The sequence below is a fragment of the Euprymna scolopes genome, chromosome 4, assembly GCF_053919585.1.
Source record: "Euprymna scolopes isolate OS-2025 chromosome 4, ASM5391958v1, whole genome shotgun sequence".
NCBI lineage: Eukaryota > Metazoa > Mollusca > Cephalopoda > Sepiida > Sepiolidae > Euprymna > Euprymna scolopes.
Window position 1 is genome coordinate 98943792 of NC_136485.1, and position 24031 is coordinate 98967822.

The window sequence follows — 24031 nt, forward strand, 5'->3', positions numbered from 1 at the left end:
TTACTTTTGCAATGTTATCTTGCTCACGCAGTGTTTTACTTTTTCCAAGTTTGTAATTAATATTTCTTACTTGCCACCGTGGTTGTTTCATTGTTTTCTTTTATGTCAGTGTATTTATTTGGGTTTTGCGAATACCTGTTTCTTTGGGGTTTTCGTCAGTGTTTTTTTAAACAATCACTGGTTTAACTCAGCTTTGTTGTTATGAGTTTTTTTGAATCCTTGTTATATGAACCTTGAGGGTATTTTACATTTCAGTGTCCTCTGTAAGTTCAAAATTCTTTGTCGCCACTGTTATAGCCTGTTAAAACAGAACGGCGGAATAATGTAACACCATGTATTATGAAAGTATACAAAAAGGTGGGTAGTTTGTCAAACCTACGAACGACTTTGGGTGATTCACCAGATATCGACTTCCACTTTACGGCTTGGTCTTCCGATATTTATTAAGTGTGGAATAGTCTATGAGTAGGGAACACAGGTTAGTTTCGCCACAGCATATATAAAGTGAGAACAACTTTTCCTGTTTGTACTTTTGTGATAATAGATTTTTGCTTATTTTTTTTTTAATACAAGCAACATAAATGTTTTGTGATTCATTGATACCAAATATTGTTCAGTGTTGTTAAAGATTAAAATTATTTTAAATCGATTTCACTGATTTTATTATTTAATTTTGATCAATATTTTATTTTTATTAGTCATTTTTAGAGGAAGATTACAGTTCATCTTTCCTATCCTCAATCAATAAAGAGATTATTCTAGACTGAGGTAATTTTTTATTCCAATCGAATGCCCTCATTAGCCATGATAAATAGAAGTCTTCAGTAACTTATAATTTTATTATTAGTATCGTCTGCTCTTAAAACTGATTATTACTTAGCAGATTTTACTTGCACCAAGGGTTTTTGCAAACAATTCAAGTATGAATTTAAGGAGTCTTAAACCAGTTTTTGTTTTAGTCTTACTACTTTATATATATATATATATATATATATATTGTTTACTATTATTTATGGTTCTCATATTACATGTGAAATTATATGAAAAGTAATTGTAAAAATTTGCAAAAATGATTTAGTAAGTTATATTTTTCATACTTCAATCTTAACACTTTATTAAAAATCTTTGAAATAGTTCTAGAAAACTTATTTATATTGAAAAATCTAAAAAATGGTAAAATTTGAGTATGTCTTTTATTTGTATAGAAAATAACTTCTTTTTTGTTCCAGATTAACTTCATGCAATCAAATTTGATAAAAAAAAAAATAATGTTCCCATCACATAGTCTTTGAGTAAATTTTACTCTTTTAAGCATAATCTTTTAGTACTTATGCAGAATACAGAGCAGGTTATCATTGGCATATTCTGGCAGGATTTTACTGCCAAAAGGTGCTAAACAAAAATTTTGTGATTTTGGGGAGCAAAAGTATAAGAGCAGTTATTGGATTGTAATTTCAATGAAAAAAAAATTATTTTTTGTTGTTACAAAAAAAAAAAAAAAAAAATTTAAAGGAAAATCTTAAAAGGAATAAAGTTAAGAAAACAAAATAAAAAAACATGGTAAATTTCATGAATATTTTCTGTTACAAAGAAAATATACTGCAACAACTGATAGCAAACAATTGTAATTTTATGATTACAAAAACAACATTTTTATGAGTTTTCTTCTGTTTTACTCCTTCACAATGTAATATAGGTTAGGATTAGGTTGTTTTTCTGTCGGGTTAGGTTAGGGCTAAGTTTTGTTAGCAGATGTCTAAAATTCAATATTTCTTCTGGAGAGTGAAGTGCCTGTCAAGTTGACTTTAACAAATATTCACAAATTATTTCGTTTGCGTTTCCCCAATTATTGGTTGCTGCTATTTCATTGGCTAATCATTTTGGCACCTCTTGGCAATTTATGACCTTGCCAGAATATGCCAACGAAATGTCATTTCAGCATGGTCAATATTCTGTACAAGAATTTTTTTTTACATAAAATTGATTGCTAAGATGGTATAAACAAATCAAGAAATTGTTTTAGATAAAATGTGCAAATAATTAAAATGGAATAATTATTCAAATTTTGGTTTTATGTAATAAAAAACATGATTCATTTTCATTTCTTTTGTGTAACACATTGCATATGAGGGTGTGAGAAAATATCAGCAGGAGCTGAAAGAAAGCACATATGCAAATGTGCAAAGTGTGTGTGAACTTGCGCAACAATAAAAAGAAAAAAATGCAGACGAGGTCAAGAGAAGCAAAGTGCGCATTGAAAAAGATGGACATATAAAGATGAAGATGAGAAATGGCTAGCTAACAGCTGGTGGTTAAAGAGAAAGAAAAACACACCAAGTGAGATGGACGTGTGGCCCAGTGGTAATGGTGAGGGACTTTTAAGCCAGTGTCAAGACGACAGCGTGTTGTTAATCTTGTGGCAGACAAAATGAACAGTTAGAAAAAAAAAAAAAAAACAAGAAGCAAGCATTGTTTGGAAAGTAATGGTACTACATGACTTGTGTTAAAAAGAAAAAAATGCAGACCCAGATTTTTATTTCTCCTGCAACATTACAAATGTACTTCCAAAATTTTTAAATAGATTAAAAGAAATTCCCATGAGACCTCTCTTCTTGATAATACAAGGGGCGTGCAATAAGTAATGCTCCTGACCCACTTCTCAGAGTAGAGCAACGAAACTTGGCACAGTTATCAGTCTTTCTCTACATAGGAACCACCCAGAGTTCTGCATTTCTCTCATCGTTTGATGCAGCTTTGGAGACTGTTTTTGTAGAACACCCCAGGTTGGTCCTCCAACCATGACGTGACTTCAGAAATCAAGGCTGCATCATCTGGGAAACACTTTCCTTTCAAAAACAACTTCATGGCTGAGAAGAGGTGAAAGTCAGAGGGTGCAAGATCAGGAGAGTAGGGAAGATGGGGGAGGATTTCATAACCCCACGCCCGTGCTTATGATCTGGAGACATGCGAGTTGCGGACCGGAGTGTTGTCCTGCAGGAAGAGGGTACCTTGCTGATCTTGCCCCGCCTCTTGATTTTGATAGCTTCCCTTAGTTTCCTCAAAAGTGAAGCATAATAGGCTCCTGTAATTGTGGTACCCTTTGCCAGAAAATCTGTCATCACTACTCCATCCTGGTCCAGAAGACTGTGAACATGACCTTGCCAGTGGAGGGCTGCACCCTTGCCTTCTTTGGAGGTGATGAGTCGAAGTGCTTCCACTGCATTGGTCCCTGGATCATAGTGATGGACCCAGGTTTCATCCTTTGTAATCAGTCTTTTGAAAAACTTTGACTCATCTTCTTGGCACATCTCCAAATTCATCCTCGAGCACTCAATGCGTTCTCGTTTCTGGAATGATGTGAGCAACCTGGGAATCCATCTGGCAGACACCTTATGCATATGCAAATGGTTATGAATGATAGTTTCCACAGACCCTGTACTAATCTTGGCATCTTGGGCTATTTGGCGAATAGTAATGCACCAATCTTCCAAAATGGCAGCCTCAACTTAACAGACAGATGCCTCATCAATGGCAGAAGGGTGGGGGGGGGGCGACCTGGTCTAGGAGCTGTTTCCACAGACTTCCGGCCATGTTTGAATTCACAATGCCAGCATTTTACAAGGTCATATGATGGGGCATTATCACCATAAGTTTCTTTCATCAAAAGTCTCCTGTGGTGTGCGTTCTTTCAAATACAAAAACCAGATCACTACTTGACATTCAACAGGCTCCATTTCACACCTGACTCAGTTCAAACACCTGTAAAACAGAAACCAGAATTAGTTCAGAGCTGTAATTTGCCACATAACCCGTAGAGATATAAATCATTGCACATGCAAAATTTCAGCTAGATCAGACAACTGGAAGTGGATCAGGGGCATTACTTATTGCACGCCCTCGTACAACCAAAATTACATTATTCTTATGAATTTTAAACTTTATTTATAAAAAGTTGAAAACAATTAACAAAACAAGCTTGTTAAATGTGCATGAACAAGGTAAAAAAAAAACTCACCTCCATATCTACATCAACTGATTCAGCAAGATCAATTTTGTTGACAATAAGCAAATCACTGTGGTCATTACCTTTAATTCTCTTTCTTATTAGTTTATTGCCACCTGAAATGTTTAAAGACATACTTGTGTTGAAATAAGTGAAAGAATATGTAACTATAAGAAATACATCCCATATTTTATAATCTATAATATAAAAGCAAAAATGTTTGTGTGTATTTTTTTTTGTATGTCCGGCAAAGGCTTTTTTCGGGGAGGGTCACTAATTCTTACAACATTTTATATACTTTCTAGATTGTAATATCTCCAATTTCTTTTATTTGAGCGAGTTTTATGTTACAAAATTTGCGCTGTGATTGCATTTCTCTATGGTGTGATGTTTGACCTAGAAAACCACATGTTGACGTTCGTTTAACCACCTGCTTTTTTTAATGTTTAATTTCAACCAATGTCACTTATCTGCCCTCTTAGCGTCATGGTAAGTTATTAGGCTATTTGCCTCAAGGTTTTGGGTTCGAGCCTACCTCCCTACCAAAACTTTTTTTTTCTTTTACACCTACAAATACTTGGACAACACTAGTCAAATATAAAAAAGACATATGGAAACAAAACACAAAAATATTATAACAGAAGTTACAAATCTTTACAAAAATTCTGTCAATATATGATTAGACATAATTAAATAGGATCGATTGAAATGAAGTATCTTTTTATGGGAGTTAATATAAGTGAAAAAAGGTATAAAAAATAGGATAGTATTCCACCTAAAACACATTAGCAGGATGCCAAGCAAAAGAAAACAGCATTGATAGGAAGTAGACACAGCAAGGAGCTGAGACAACAACAGATCATCTCAGTATGTAATGAAAAGCAGCAGTTGAATCTATATATGACAACTAGTAAGATACATGGATTTACTTGTGACCATATATGTTTGCGTGAAAGTTTTCAGTTTTAAACAATGAATGTGTCTCTTTGTTGAAAGTTTAAATTATTTTTCTCTTCATGTCATTTCAAAGAAAAATAAACACATTGCCATGCATATGATTAAAAATAATTGTATTTTTTTTTATTGCCTTGCAAGAGTTTTTTTGTTTTGTTTTATTAAATTACATGGCATGGATTCAGATATCTAGATTATTTAGTAAATTCTAAGTACACATTACACACCAAACTAAACCCATCAACAAAGTATGATATTAGAAAATACCTGAAGGAAGTGCTCACTTGTCAAAGAAATTAGAACCTATACAAAGTGCAAAGTATTTGATTGGTTATAGTCATATTTCTTGACTTCCAACATGGTTGCTAGCAGAAGCAGTGACAAAGTAAATCAGTTCCTTCACTTTTATTATTCTTCAGTATTTTGCTTAATTTGTGTAGTTAGCAATGTTTGATTATTTAAATTTATACTCTGTATTCAAAGCAATAAAGCAATTGTACAAACAAATCAAAATAAATAAAATTATTTGTAATTTGTGCATTAAACTTTTAAACAATTTCTTGTTCAATAAGGTTTTCATTTGTTTAACATTTTCAACTTAAATGATCATATTTAGTGCATAGTAATTATTATGTTTGTATACCCATACAAATAAACCAATAAGATAAGAACCAGAAATATAGCAGAAATGTAGCAGATCATAGAATTACTAAAATTAATAAACAATAACGTGTTTTGCAGCATATAGCTACAATTTTGAATACTGAACTAAAAAAAAAATGTTAAAAACCATGAATTTATAAATTTTGCCCAAGTGTTTCTTAAATGTATATATAGAGAGAGAGGGAGAGAGAGAGAGACAGACAGACAGAGATAAATCAAAAAAGTTATTTCAATTATCTACAAATACAAAAAGAGATATACATTAATATATATATACAAAGATACACATGAATATGCCATTTTTTAATTTAGTATATATCATCATCATCATCATGTGCTGTCCTTCGTGTCCGAAGATAACTTCCTGTGAACGATCATTCTCCATTTGTCACGGTCGTGGCTGAGGGTCTGCCAGCTTCCAATAGGGATCAACCTGTCCTTTAGATTGCGTTTGACGGTGTCACAAAACCTGAACTTAGGTCTGCCTATGTCTCGTACCCCATCCTCCAGTTGTGAAAACAGTATCTGTTTTGGTAGTCGGGAGTTCTCCATTCGGTTTACGTGCCCGGCCCATCTCAGGTTTTTCCGGATGAGCAGGTCATACATGCTTAGGAGGTTGGCTTGTGATAGGATCTCCCTGTTGCTGACAAAGTCATACCACTTGACATTTAAAATCTGCCGGAGGTGTCTCATCATATAGGTGTGGAGCTTGCAGGCTACCAGTTTGTACACTGCACCGTATAAGAGTGACGAGAGGACGATGCCACGGTACACCAAGCATTTAGTTCTGAAAGTCAGGTCTTTATTTTGCCAGACCTTCTGTTTGAGTTTTCCATAGGATATGGAGGCGTTAGCCATTCTTGTAGAAATCTCCTCGTCCATTTTGTTGTTGTCATGACCGTGGTCCCTAGGTATTTGAATTTGCTGATATTGTAAAGCTCCTGGTCTTGAATCTTAATTGGCTGGCTTGTTGCTGGTGATCCAGGGGATTGTTGGTACATCATTTCGGTTTTCTTGATGTTAATTTTCAATCCGAAGGCCTTGGCTGATCCTGCGAAGCGAGTTATTATGTCCTGATCATCCTCATGACTATGCGCTACAAATGCAGTGTCATCAGCAAACATGAGCTCCCGTATGAGTATCTTTGTTGTTCTATTTGCGAATTTGTATGCATTGACATTGAAAAAGCCTGCTCCCGGCCTAGATCGTATAAAAAAACCCGTATCACAATTTCTAAAGGCATGCCGAAGCACAACTGACAGGTAGAGTGAGAAGAGGGTTGGAGCGAGGACGCAGCCCTGTCTGACACCATTCTGCACGTCGAATGGATCGGAGAGCTCGCCCTTCAGCTTAACTGTGGCTTTCATGCCTGAATGAAGGGCTCTGACAAGGCTGGTGAAGTGTGCAGGAAAGCCAAGCTTCAGCAAGACTTCCAAAAGAGTGCTTCGATCCACCGTGTCGAAAGCCTTCATAAAATCCACAAAGATCATGTACAGCTCCATATTTTGCTCTACACACTTTTCCTGGATCTGTTTGAGCGAGGAGATAATATCCGCTGTGCCTCTGTTTGCATTTTCTAATTCGCACAATATAATCGCACTTCTTCTTTCTGGTCTTGCCGAATCAGACCTGTCACGCATCGTTCGTATGTTCCATGATGCAAACTTGAAGTTGGGTGTATTGTGGGCCTTATGATCCTGGGCGACACCCTGCCAGTATGAGTTCAGATATATAACATATATATATATATATATATAGGTTATATATGTATATCATACATAATATACATATGTATCGGTTATATATGTATACATATATAACATATATATATATATATAGGTCATATATGTATATCATACATAATATACATATGTATCGGTTATATATGTATACATACATAATATATATATAGGTTATATATGTATGCATACATAATATATATATAGGTTATATATGTATGCATACATAATATATATATATAGGTTATATATGTATGCACACATAATATATATATATAGGTTATATATGTATGCACACATAATATATATATATATAGGTTATATATGTATGCATACATAATATATATATAGGTTATATATGTATGCATACATAATATATATATATATAGGTTATATATGTATACATGCATAATATATATATAGGTTATATATGTATACATGCATAATATATATACAGGTTATATATGTATACATGCATAATATATAGATAGGTTATATATGTATACATACATAATATAGATATAGGTTATATATGTATAAATATATAATATAGATATAGGTTATATATGTATACATACATAATATAGTATATATATATATATGTATAGGTAATATATATATACATTATAGCTTATATACATATATATACGTTATATATATATATATATATATATATATATATATATATATATATATAGGTAATACCTATATACATAATATATGTACATGTGTAGGTAATATATACATACATAATAAATATATAGATATAGGTAATATATAATATATGTATATGTAATATATATACAATATATATATAATGTATATATAATATATATACAATATATATATAATGTATATATAATATATATACATATACTATATGTATATATATAATATATAAATATATATGCACATATACATATAGTATCTATATATATACATATACTATATGTATCTATATATAATATATATTTATATATATAATATATATTATATAGATAATATATATAATATATGTATGTATATATAATATATATATATAATATATATAATATACGTATATGTATAATATATATATAGTATATATGCATATATATGGATATATAATATATATAACATTTATATAATATATATATAACATATATAATATATATATACATAATATACATATATAATATAAATATACATACTATATATATATATAATACATGCATATATAATATGTATATATATAATATATATAACATATATAATATGTATATGCATAATATATATATAATATATAAAATATATCACATTATATATTATATATAATATATATGTATAATCACATAAAATATATATATATACACATAGGTAACATATATATACCTATATATATATATATATATATATATATATACATACACACATATTATATATATATACTTTCGCAACATATATATATATATATGTATATACATATGTAATATATACATGTATATGCATACAAACATAATATACATAAGTAATATATATATATATATATATATATATATATATACATACGTTATATATATATACATACGTTATATATATATAGGTAATATATATTCATAAGTAATATATATATACACACGTTATATATATACATAATATATATACATACGTTATACATATAAATAACTAAAATATATATCCATATATATACATAGGTAAAATATATATCTATATATATATAGATATATACACACATAGGTAATATACATATCTATGTATATACAGAGGTAATATATATATATATGTATGTATATACATATATGATATATATATTCATGTACCTACATAGGTAATATATATAAATATATATGGATTTATATACATAGATAATATATATTTCTAAATATATATGTCTGTATATACATAGATAATATATATTTCTAAAATATATATGTCTGTATATATATATATATATATATATATATATATATATAGTCATCCACATACAGTACTGTTTCACAGCTCATGATTATTTGCACAACTACTGCTTTGAAAAAGGAGTACAGCTGTTATATTTGTATCTATATCTCTATATTTTTTTTTACACAGGCATCACCACTTATCAAGGCCAAAAGGCTACTCAAGGATAAGGGTTAAAGAGTGTACAGTAGAAATTGGACAATATAGTAATCATTAGTAATGAAAATTTGGTAAATTTGATAACTTATATAGAACGGCTCATCAAGAACTTATTTACGTTAGACTTGAACACAACCATATTGTAGTCAGCCAGAAAGCAGGAAAACGGAAGACAATTCCACAGGCGTGCAGTTCTAAGAAAGAAGCTTTGTTCATGGAATCTACGTTTAGGTTTAGGCACAGATAAAGAGTGGGGGGGAATTATTGATAGTGTGTACAGCTAGACGAGTGTTTCTTGTGAAAGTTTGGCAAGGGGGGGACCATAGATTGAAGCTCAGTTGAACACCTTCCATGAAAATAACGATACATCAGAGACAAACTCGCAAAATCTCTTCTGTGAGATAGAGGTTGCAAGGAAGAGAAAAGGACATTAACACTGTGAGCTTCTGATTTTTGCCCCTCAACTACTACTCTTAAGAACCTATCAGAAAGAAATGATTTAATAATTGAGAAGACATTTCCTGCTATACCATAGCTAGAGATCTTATGAAGTAAACCTTTATGCCATACCCTATCAAAGGCCTTAGATATGTCAAGAGCAATTGCCCTAGAAAGGTGGCCTCCGTCAAGAGATTTGCTAATCCTATGAGATATAACTGTAAGCACATCTGCTGTAGATCTAGCAGAACGGAAACCATATTGAGTGTCACTAAGAAGGTTATTTTTGTTGAGATGGTTGATTACTTCTGTATTTAACACAGATTCCAACAACTTACTCATGACACACAGGAGACTTATTGGCCTGTACTGAGAGGGGGATGAGCGATCACCTGAATTCTTGAATACAGGGCATACTGATGAAATTTTCCAGGGAGATGGGAAACTATTCTCCTTAAGACAACGTTTAAATAGTTTTGTAAGTATGGGCGCTAGTTCTGGTTGAAGTTTTTTGAGTACTATAATTGGAATACCGTCAGGGCCAGTTGCTTTACTGGAATCAAGGTTTTTGATTAGCTTGGCAACATCACGTACAGATATACGTATATTATATCACATAGCGTGTTTTCTGATACAGGAGGAAATATTGGGGGTTGGCGGCCTTGGTCGCTGCAAAGTTCTTGACAAAGAGTTTGGCTTTGTCTGATGCTGACGAGATTACCTCAGGTCCATTGATAATAGTTGGGATGGAGCACACGCTTCTGTTCAGGATTCTGTTTGCTATTTGCCAAAACTGGTGGGAACCAAGCCGCTGCTCAGCTACTTTGGACTTAACAGATTGAGCATACAACTCTCAATCGTTCTTTATTACTTTCTTACAATGGTTGCTGGCAGTCCTGAAAGCGGCTTTAGTGTAACGTGCATCCAGGAGATAAGCGCCCGCGTGTTTGCGTGTTGTGTGGGTACGTGGGAGAGACGGACGAGGGGAAAAGACTTACCTCGAGACCAGCTCGGCGTCACCGACTGAAAAGAGAAAAGAAAAACCAAGATGGCGGCCGCCGTCTTTTGTAAAGTATGATGTCTCGCAAAGTCACACGAATTCTCGCAATATGCAACTCTGGAGATCGTTTTTGTAGAAAACCCCATATTGGTCCTCCAACCACGACGTGACTTCAGAAATAATTTAAATTATATATACACATATATAACATTTATATATATGATATATATATACATATATAATATGTATATATACATATAATATATATACATATGTAATATGTATATATATAATATGTACATATAAAATATATGTACATATATAATATGTACATATAAAATATATGTACATATATAATATGTATTTATAAAATATATGTACATATATATGTATATATCAAATATATATACATATATAATATGTATATATCAAATATATATACATATATAATATGTATTTATAAAATATATGTACATATATAATAATATATATACATATTATATATATACATATATAATATGTATATATATAATATACATACATATATAATATGTATATATATAATATATATACATATATAATATGTATATATAATATATATATATACATATATATGTATATATATAATATATATACATATATATGTATATATATATAATATGTATATATACATATATAATATGTATATATATAATCATATATAATATGTATATATATATATAATATGTATATATAATATATATACATATATATGTATATATAATATATATATACATATATGTATATATATAATATGTATATATATATGTATATATATAATATATATATACATATATATGTATATATATAATATATATTTATACATATATAATATGTATATATATAATATATATATACATATATAATATGTATATAAATATATATATATATGTATATATATAATATATATATACATATATAATATGTATATACATAATATATATACATATATAATATTTATATATATAATATATATATACATATGTAATGTGTATATATAATATATGCATATATAATATGCATATATATATATATATATATATATATAATATATACATACATATATAATATGTATATATATAATATATACATACATATATAATATGTATATATATAATATATACATACATATATAATATGTATATATATAACATATACATACATATATAATATGTATATATATAACATATACATACATATATAATATGTATATATATAACATATTCATACATATATAATATGTATATATATATAACATATACATACATATATAATATGTATATATATATATAACATATACATACATATATAATATGTATATATATATATAACATATACATACATATATAATATGTATATATATATATAACATATACATACATATATAATATGTATATATATATAACATATTCATACATATATAAGTATATATATATAACATATTCATACATATATAAGTATATATATATAACATATTCATACATATATAATATGTATATATATAACATATTCATACATATATAATAAGTATATATATAACATATTCATACATATATAACATGTATATATATATATATATAACATATTCATACATATATAATATGTATATATATAACATATACATACATATATATGTATATATATAATATATACATACATATATATAATATATATATATACATACATATATAACATATTTATATACATACATATATCATATATATATACATATATAATATATATATAATATGCATAGATATATATAATATATATATGTATAGATATATATATGTATGTATATAATATATATATATATATATAATATGTATATATATAATATATATATAAATAAATATATAATATATATATATTACTTATATTTTTTTTTCTTCATTGCTTCTAAATGAAGTCCAAGAATCGTTAAGCTAAACGTTTAGATAATATGCCTCCTGAAGTATGGAAGACAGGTGGTTTCAATGACATATTTCTTAATTCATGTAATTCTGTATATAATCAAAAAATTATTAATATATGGAGGGAAGGATGCATACTTCCCTTTCCCAAGAAGGGTGACCTAAGCATACCAAGCAACTACCGAGGAATAACACTCATTACAAGCAAAAATCTATAATGTCATGCTTCTCAACCGTATCCAATCAAAGATCGAAGAAGTGCTCAGGAAGAACCAAAATGGATTTAGAAAGAATTGCTCTACTACTAGTCAAATACTTACTGTTAGGAGACTGATTGAAGGAGTCAAAGCAAAAAACATTGAGGCAGTCATGATCTTTGTAGATTTCTCCAAAGCATTCGACTCTGTACATAGAGGAAAAATGGCCAGCATATTAAAAGCATATGGCATTCCAAATGAAGTCATTAATGCTATCATGATGCTATATGAGCACACTCGAGCAATGCTGAAGCAGGGACCCGGCAGGGAATTCCAAAGTTTAGCTGTCCTGGGGAAGAAACTACTGGAGTAGAAGGCTCTCTTACATCTAGGGATCTCTACTGTGAAGGGGTGGGATTTAGCTGCGTGTCGAGTTTGTTGGAGGTATTTACGTCGAGGGGGCACAAGTGCTTGCAGTTCGTCAGAGCATTCACCGTTAAAGTACTTGTAGAAAAGGCAGAGGGATGCAACATTTCGTCGATGGGACAGGGGCTGAAGTTTAGATGACAGTTCAGGACCTATCAGATTAGCGACTATCTTTTGAACCTTGTCTAGGAGCGAGAGACTAGTGGTAGATGCACCAGCCCAAATATGACAACAATATTCCATACATGGGTGAATGGTGGCCTTATAGAGGTATGGGATACTTTCGGGCGTTAGTATCTTTCTAGCACGGTAGAGAGAACCTACCTTCTTCGCAGTGGTCCTGGCGATACTCTCGATGTAATTGTTCCAACTCATGTTTCCTGAGAGCATTAGGCCGAGGAGTTTAAAGGATGTACTTTCAGATAAAGAGTCATTGGCCATTGCTATTGGTGGTAGAGAAGGTTTCTTGTAATTATTGAAGGAAACGAGTTTTGTCTTGGCAGCGTTGAATGTGACCATCCATTGATGTCCCCATTCCACTACAGATCGGAGGTCATCCTCTAGTGCTTCTGCCATTTCTTTAGATATTTGTTCATTTGTTTTCCTGTTGTGCCTGTTATAGAGTGTGGCGGCGTCAGCATATATCCCCATCTCACAGGCAATTTTGTCAGGGAGGTCATTTATGAATATTAGGAATAACAGAGGTCCCAGGATAGACCCCTGAGGCACTCCCGCATTTATATCGTATTGTTTTGATCTACGACCGTCAAGGACAACCTGGATTTTTCTCTTATCTAAGAAGGTTTTAATTATGTTAAGTATTCTTCCAGCGATACCATATGATCTGATTTTCCTGAGAAGACCTTCATGCCATATCCTGTTAAAAGCCTTAGATATATCTAGAGCTTTGTCCAGTGAATGGTATATACGTTCTGAGATTAGTTAGAATGTCTGCTGTGGAACAGGCCGGTCTAAATCCATATTGTTGGTCAGTCAGTAGTTTAGCATCTGTAAGGTGATGGACTAGAGCTTGGTTAATTATGGTCTCAAATATTTTGGCGAAAAGTGGAAGGAGGCTAATGGGACGATAATTTACTGGGTCAGTTCTTTCGCCAGAATTCTTGAAAACTGGTACTACAGAAGCAGTTTTCCAGCAGGCAGGAAAGCAAGATTCATTAAGGCATCTGTTGTAGAGTTTAGAGAGAACTGGCGCTACTTCGGCTGAGCACTTTTTTAATAGCACAGCCGGGATGAGATCAGGTCCACATGCTTTTGCAGTGTCAAGATTTCTTATGATAGCATGCACCTAAGAAGTGGTGATTTTCAGATCGTCTAGTGTGGCGTCTGTCCGCAAAGGGAGGAGGTGGTTGGCATGGTCCAGTGTGGAGTTGGAGGCAAGCATGTTAGCCTTCTCAGTTGCAGAGCAAACAACCTCATGATTGTTGGATAGTGGGGGATTTGTTGATTGGCCGTTATTTACTACACTGTTGTAGATTTTCCAGAAGTCGCGGGTCCCTAATTTCTGTGCTTCGATGCGTTTTTTGGTGGTTTCAGTAAATTCTCTCTTATCTGTCGCTATTTCTTTCTTACAGTTACTTCTGGCTTCTATATACTTTTGCCTGTTTGAACTGGACTTATGTCGGTTAAATCTGCGGTACGCATGCTGCCTTTGCGCGATGACAGCTGCACAAGTAGAAGTAAACGATTGGGGAGAGTGGGGCTTGCTATAAAATTTCCGTGTGGGAACATGTGCTTCAATTGCTGTTTTGAACCATTCAGTGGTCTCATTTGCACACTGTTCAGCAGGTAGTGAAAAAGTATTTTGCCATAGGGCGTCCCTGATGAGATCACTGATGGCTTCGCAGTCAGCCTTTTTATAATATCTCGTTGTGCACTTGTGTAGAATGAAAGGGAAATATATATATATATATATATGTGTGTATGTATATATATATATATAAAATAAAATTTCCTTGGATTTTATTTGCGCAAATATGAATTCAATTCACATTCTTGAAGTTATATATTTGGATTTTACCGTTACTGGATTATTTATCTTCCACCAGATTATCCATTCACATGTAATCATCTTTTTCTTCACCATATTCCCTCAGCTTCACTTTTTTGTTATCAAGTAAGATATTTGACTAACTTGTTGTTTCATCAAATACTTTTGAATGCAAAATCCGATCCCGCATTTTGCTAGTTCCTACCCTCTGATGAGAAGGAAAGTATTTCTTCGAAACTCCGCGGATTAAGGATTAAAACCTTATCTAGTGTTTCCTTTTCAGATTAAATATGTTTTTAACATTTTTTTTTTTTTTTTTACACAGTGATCACCACTTATGAAGGCCCGGAAGCCACTCAGGGATAAGGGTTATTGCAAGTACATTACGTTAGTGTGGAGATTTGATGAAGTGTTTAATTAAGGGGGCGGTTCATTAGGAATTTGTTAACATTGGACTTGAAGACATCCAAGTTGTAGTCGGGAGGGAAGCAGGCAGACGGAACAGAGTTCCACAGGCGTGCAGTTCTAAGAAAGAAGCTCTGTTCATGGAATCCACGTTTTGATTTAGGCACAGATATAGAGTGGGGGAAATTTTTCACAGTGGACTCAGCTAGATGGGTGTTTTTCGTGAAAGATTGGCGATTGGGGACCAGAGATTGGAGTTCAGACGAGCACTTGCCATGAAAATAACAATAAAACAAGGATAGGCTCGCAACGTCTCTTCTGTGGGAGAGAGGTTGCAGGGTAGAGAAAAGGGCATCCCCCACTAAGCCATGCAGTCTATTTTGTACTCTGTCAAGGCATGATAGGCTGTTTTTGACCGCTCCTGCCCAGATAAGGCAACAGTATTCCATCCTTGGACGTACTTGGCTTTTATATAGATAGAGAATTGCATCAGTAGTGAGATATCTTCTGGAGTGGTAGAAGGATCCCACCATTTTTCCAGCGACCTTGGCAACAGACTTGATGTACGTGTTCCATTTCAGATCAGGAGTAAAGGTCAAACCCAGAAGCTTGTCAAAACACGGGGCCTCTCCCAGACGAGAGCCATCCATCACAATTGATACCAGATGGGGATCAGAGCGTTGATGATGTAAGGATAGGAGTTTGGTTTTGGATGCATTAAAGGTAACCAGCCACATCTTCCCCCACTGAACCACGCGCTCGAAATCAGAGGAGAGAGAATCAGAGAGAACTTTGATGTGTTGCCGTAGATGGTCGTGTCATCAGCATAGATGTCAACGAATGATTTAAGTATGTGTTTAGGGAGGTCATTGATGTAGATCAGGAAGAGAGTTGGGCCCAGGATTGACCCCTGAGGGACTCCAGCATTTATATTGCAGGCCTCCGATTTTTGTCCATCTACCACTACTCTTATGAGCCTATCGGAGAGAAATGATTTAATGATTTCAACTCATTTCAAAGTGTTTTTTCACATGTTTTATTAACTGTTTGCTCGTATATATATATATATATATACACATACATACGAGCAAACAGTTAATACAACATGTTAAAAACACTTTGAAATAAGTTAAAAACATATTTAATCTGAAAAGGAAATACTAGATAAGTGGTTAGTCCTTAATCCACGGACTATATATATATATATGTATACATATATATATATATATATATATATATATATGTGTGTATATATATATATATATATATACATATGTGTGTGTGTATATATATATGTGTATATATATATATGTATATGTGTATATATATATATGTATATATGTGAATATATATATATAAGTATATATATATGTGTATATGTATATATGTGTTTATATATATGTGTGTGAATTTTGCCCTTAACTCTGATCAGCTGGCACTTTTTCGTACCCAATTTCCCACGAGTGATGCAAAAGTTTTTGTGCGGATCGAACAGTCTGCAACTGGACATACATATTTTGAGTTAATTTTAATGTCTTCACATGGAACAAAAAAGTAGAGTATTTGAGGCAAGCATTTATTTCATCTGCTGGTGTTGATTGAAGAATAACAGGTAACATTTGTCTGAAATCTCCTGCAAGCAATATTACTGCATTCCCAACTGGTCTGACATTGCCACGCAAATCTTGCAAAGATCGACGAAGAGCCTCAAGTGATTTTTTGCGTACCATTGTGCATTCATCCTAAACAATAAGTTTGCATTTCTGCAATATTTTTCCCCATATTGGATGTTTTGGAGATGTCGAACATGAGATTTTTGAAAAATTTAATGTTTTAAAGTAGAATAAATAATTCTTCTACTTGGCAGCAAGGTCGCAGGTATTCCTCATGCAGCAAGGGCTAAAGCTATGTCATTTTGCTACCAAATGGCTGCCAAAATCAATTTAATTAGAAAGGTTTTACCAGTTACTTCTGGTGCTGTTCAAGATAGCAGTAATTTCCAAATAACTTCTATTCTCACAGTCAGTAAATTAGGTGACTAAAATAGGATTTATCCATGTTTTGACAATGCCTTATTCACTGTAATTAATTTAGGAGACTTAAATAGGATGAGGGATTAGAGATGGACAGATAGAGAGGAAGGTATATAGATAGAAAAGAGAAAGTGAGAGGAAAATAGAGAAAGAGGAGATAGAGAGATAAAGGGATTGATAGATAAACAGAGAGAGGGGAGAGTTAGAAACAGAGAGGGATGAGACAGAGGAAAGGAGAGAGATAGAGGGAGTTAGAGAGAGAAAGGGGCTCAAAGAGAGATGGAGAGGGTGATATAGAGAGAAAGATAGATTGAGAGAGGGACAGGGAGAGATGGATAGAGAGAGATATTAAGAGAGGAAGAGAGAGGGGGAGAGAAACAGAAGGTGAACTACACTTCACCGTTTGTTTCCTTGGTCAGTAGAGAAGAAATCTTTCGAGACTGAGGCAATTTTAATGTTTTGTTATTATCCAGAGTACCCCTTTTTTTGGGAGGGGGGGGGCTAGATTTTCCTCACATTAGAAACCGACCGGGTTATCTGTACTTCCACTTAACAAATTAATAAAAGAAAAACATATTGTAAAATTTGAATTTAACATGAAAATACTATTTAAAAAAATAGCACGATAACATAAGTGCATAAGTGCCACTTTATGTACTCCTTGGGCGTTGAGTTCCATGGCGACCAGCATAATTATTTAATGGTCGCTCTCTTAGCCCCCCCCCCTAGTCAAGGCTAATGCCTGCGCACGTAACATTTCTTTTATTTACTGACGTTGGCTTAGTAACTAAACGATTTATTGATAATTTCGTAACCCTTAAACGCATGCCGGAAGATTTAAATTGGTTCATTATTGTTGTAATGAAAAAAAAAAAAGTTTCATTCAACACAAAACCAAAAACACATTAATGATAAATGATTTATTATTCTATTCATTGAAATTTACTAATTTTTAAATAAAAAGGTAAAAAAAAAAAAAAGTTAATAAAAAAATAGTTGCTTATGTGCGCATAAAAAACTTGTTTTTTTTTTGTTTTTTTTTTAGATTAGGTCCACCTTATAATCACCCCCCAACCTCCTCATCTTAAGAACAGCTTCCGGAATAAACACCACTTTTGGAGGGGGGGGGCTATTTGCAAAATTTAACTGATATTTGTTGTCAGCAACACCCAAAAATACTATTAAATAAAAAAAAAGGAGGGGTTCAGTGCACGTGGCAGAGAAGTAGATTTATTTATCAATAAAAGTTGCGGAGAAGTAAATTTATTTATCAATAAAAGTCGTCATTTAAAAAAGAAAATTGTGGAGATGGACCTAAATGTAAATATTTACCCCAAAAATTATCCCGAAGTTTATTACAAAAACGCTTTGTTTTCGCACTATTCAACAATTTGTTCATCCGCGCATGTAAATTAAAAAATATTTGTAAAAGTGAGAAGTTATCAGTAAATGATTTAGTTATTTTTAAATTTATTTATTTATTTATTTTTTTACATTCGGTCCACCTCCACAAATGTTAAGAACGGCTTTCAGAATAAACACCCTCAACCTCTCCATGTTAACAACGGATTTCGGAATAAACACCATTTGGGGGGGGGGGCGGATATTTAAAAAAAAGTCGATAAAAGTCGTCATTTAAAAAGAAATTTAAAATCAAATGTTTGTAAAAGTGAGAAATTATTAATAAATGTTTAGCAACATTTTTCGGTGCTAATGCAGAGAGTGATCCGCGCTATTTTTTAAATCATATTTCCACGTTTAATTAAAGTTTTATGATATGTTTTTTTTTATTCAATTGCAAGGTTAAAGTACAGAACACCCTCCCCTCCCCATGTTAAGAATGTCTTTTTAAATAATAACATTATTTCAGCATGGATCACTCTCTGCATGAGTACCGATTTTTCTTTTAATATTCATAAAAAGTAAAACTTTTTTCAAAATAAATAAATAAATGTTTGTAAATGTGACAAATAATCGTTTAGTTATGGCAACGTCAGTAAATAAAATATGTTACGTGCGGGGTGGGGTGGGGGACTAAGGGAGCGACTATTATTTTTTTCTACTGGTCGCCATGGAACTCAACGCCCAAGGAGTACCAAAAAAGCAATTTTTGCAATAAATAATAGATAGCAACTTCGTTAATTTTACGACTCGCCCCAGCATATTATAAACACCCTAATTTCCCCAAGTTAAAACGGCTTTCGGAATGAACACCCCCAACCTCCCCATATTAAGAATGGCTTTCAAGGTTTATGGAGGGGCGTTTTTTTTTTTTTTAACATGGGGAGGTTAGGGTGTTTATAATACGTTGAGGCATGTCGTAAAAATGAAACAGTTTAGAAAAAGTTAAAACAAACTTTTTTATGTAAACAATGCCGTGAAAAGAAACTAAACAATCAAAACGTAATGTTTCATAAGTGAAAGCCTTAACATAAATAAAGGAATTTAAAAATAAAAATTGGTAAGTACATAAATGAATTTAAATTTTTAAAATATGGGATTTTTTTTGTGTGCTAATGCAGAGAGTGATCCGTGCTATTTTTTTAAAAATCGTATTTCCGCGTTTAATTAAAGTTTTATGATATGTTTTTATTCAATTCGCGAGGTAAATTTATTTTAATGACATAAAAACATCCCTCGACTCTAAAGATGGGTTGTCTGAAAATTTCAAATAAATTGGTAACGTAGAAATATGGTTTTATTCACTTTTAACGAACCAAATTTACATTTTTATATATATAGACTAGCTGTACCCTACCACGCGTTGCAGTTGCTCAATTTGGTGTAATGGAAACATTTAATAAAAAGAGAAAATGCATGTTTCTTATATTAGTACAGCAATCCACTGCAAAAAGTGAAAAAGAAGGCGAAAATGAAAAAAAATTGTACTCTTGCAGAATTTGATCTGGATCCTCGGGAGTTTCTGTCAATCATTCATGGTTTGGACTTGACCAACAATCAGTGGATGAAGCCGAATGTAGCAAAAATGTTGAAACGCTAAATGTTTTTTTTTTTGTTGTTGTTTTACAAAAATGTGAGTTAGTAATTAATATTTGGTTGATGGTGGGGGGAGGGGGGTTACTATACACAGATTCGAAAAAGTTGTCCAAAAACAAATAAATGAAAGCAAAGGTAAGTTACGTTTCTACCTAATTGGATAATTGTTTAGTGTTTTTATGTAATGTAAAATGTTTAATTGGCTCAAAAAACAGAAATGGTCGCGGACTCTGTTGAATACGTTAAGTTTGGGAAAATAAGTTGAAAACTAAAAACTATACAAAACAGTGTCTAAAACTCACCGAATATATGTTACCATGACATAGACTGGCATAATAGGTGGGTTCTTGACAGTATTTTGTATAGTTTTTTTAGTGTTAACTCATTTTCTCTAACTTAAAGTAATCAACAGTGTCCACCACCATTTGTAGCTTTCAAATACCCCAGTAAACACTGTTTTTCGAGCCGACTAAACGTTACATTAAATGAAAAGGGTTTGTATTACTAAACACAGATACAAAGAAGTTGTCAAAAAATAAATATATATAAATAAATGTTATCAAAGGCAAGAAAAGTAAATGTTCTACCTAACTGCATAAGATTTTAGAGTTTTTATGTAATGTATAATCGGTTCAAAAACATTCAATGTTTATCGGTATATCTGAAAAATACAAATGGCGGCAGACTGTATCGAACACATTAAGTTTGGGGAAATTTTGCGAAAATGAGTTTAAACTAAAAAACTATACAAAATACTGTTAGGAACTCACTCAATATATGTTACCATGACGTAGGCTGGCATATAATCAGTGGTTTTAAACTTTTGCTCGATACAGATGACTTTTAAAAGTCCCTTTTAGTGATTACCTGGTTTGAGGATATTTGTACAAGGCCCGTTTCACGTTCATATATAACGAAATATTTTATTGTAGATTTCAGTGTGCTAAGAACGAATCTGCAAACCGTTTCCGTAGCAAAAAGAAAGTTTTCATGATATTCATGAAATTACTTTTTCGAAAAGTGTGTGATCACTTTTCAATGTAAATTTAACTTAGAATGAGCACCCACTTTCTGGCCACATAAGAGGGGGGCATTTTCTGTGTTTCTTGGCTAAAAAGTTTTTTGTTTGATTTCTTCTGCATGGTAATAATCCCTGAACTCTGGGACTATTTTCCATTTCACAGCCGTAGCCTTCATTTACGCTATGCGTGAGCATAAACGAAAGCTGTTTAGTCAATAAACATGGGAAAAAATCCCCCCTCTCTCAGGTGGCTAGAAAGTGGGTACTCATTTAAGTTAAATTTACATGGAAAAGTGATCGCCACTTTTTCGAAAAAGTAATTTCTTCATATCATAAAAACTATTTTCTTGCGAAACGGTTTGCAGATTCGTTTTTAGCACACCAAAATCTACAAAAAAAAATTTGTTATTTACGAACGTGAGACGCACGGCCCTTAATGGAAAATTATATCAAAAATCCGGGGGAAAATAGTTTTCAATAAAAACAGCAAATGAATTCGATAGAAAAAAAATGGATGCTATTTTTTTTTTCTTTTTTCTGTGTGTTTCTTGGCTAAAAAGTCTTTTTGTTTGATTTCTTTTGCATGGTATTAACCCCTGAACTCTGGGACTATTTTCTATTTCACAGACGTAGCCTTTGTTTATGCTATGCGTGAGCATAAACGAAAACTGTTAAATATGCATTCGCGTACCAAACTGCCTTGTCAAAAAACCTTTAAGCCAATAAATACGAAAATAAATGTCCTTTCCTCAGGTGGCCAGAAAGTGGGTGCTCATTTTAAGTTAAATTTACATGGAAAGTGATCACCCACTTTTCGAAAAAAAATTTCTTCATATCATGAAAACTATTTTGGTACTCCTTGGGTGTTGAGTTCCATGGCGACCTGCAGAATTATTTAATGGTTGTTTCCTTAGTACCCCCCCCTAGTCAAGGCTAACGCATGCGCACATAACATTTTTTATTTATTTACTTACGTGGTGGAGTTTTTTGAAATTTTTTCACTGGATTATTATTGACACTAACCAGATCATGAAAAAAAATTGAAAAAAAAAAAAAAATCATTGCAACATTTGAAAGGGGTACTCACTTTTTAGTTACCACGTTCTGGTAAATCGGTCACTCATTTTTTTTTCTTTTTTTTTTCTAAATACGAAAGTGTCTTCGGGAGATATAAAATGGTCACATGTTGACGAAGCAATGTATCGGGAGGCGTACTGGATGAAAAATTATTGGTAAATTTTTAGATTAGGTCCACCTCCTCAATTTTCTTTTAAATGACAACTTGAAATGGTTTTCGACTATGCTGAATACAAAAATCGCATTGGAATTTTGAAGAAATAAGTAGTTATCAAGATATAAAAAGTTGTATTATGCATTGTAATCTTTCATGGCCATCTTTTTTACGTGCGTGTATTTGTTTATGGCGCGTGTGCACGTAAAAAGATGGCCGCCGAAGAATACAATGCATAATACAACTATTTATTGCCGCAAAATTTTAATGCGATTTGCGTGTTCAGTATACTCGGAAACCTATAAATGTCGTCATTGAAAGGAAAATTGGGGAGGTGGACCTAATCTAAAAAAATACCAAATTATTAAACATTTCTCCAGCATGTTAGTGGAATTCATAATACTTTTAAAAAAATTTAAAAAAAAAAAACAAAAGTTTTGAAAAAAAAAAACAAAAAAATTCACCTTTCATAAAACAATTTTAAAAAAAAAACACCCACAACCTAACTTTTAACTAAATCAGTTAAAAAAAAAAAAATTTTTTAAACTCGAAACTTTATTTTCATAAAAACAATAAAAAAAAAGGCATGTTCAATCTATTTTTTTTTCTTTGAGAAACAAATATATTTCTGACTTACAAATGCGGTAGAGGCACATATTATTTTTAGTTTCTATGGTTTTGATATACCGCGTTTTTATTGCTCACAACATGGGTGACTGATTTATCAGAACATTGTAACTAAAAAGTAAGCACCACTTTCAAATGTCAAAATAATGATTATAGAAATTAAGCATGGGAGTGATGGTTGTACAACGTCGCCTTTCGCATTTTTACAAACATTATTTT

The 24031-nt window shown here is 32.1% G+C and overlaps 1 protein-coding gene across 1 annotated transcript in view; it reads right to left on the reverse strand.

The window, feature by feature from the left end:
* Window positions 1-24031, reverse strand: part of LOC145269103 (uncharacterized) — a 223163-nt gene that overhangs the window by 10660 nt on the left and 188472 nt on the right. Inside the window, exon 6 of the mRNA XM_080124697.1 lies at window positions 4016-4119. Within this exon, the coding sequence (XP_079980823.1) occupies window positions 4016-4119 (104 nt within the window). The remainder of the gene's footprint in view (window positions 1-4015; window positions 4120-24031) is intronic.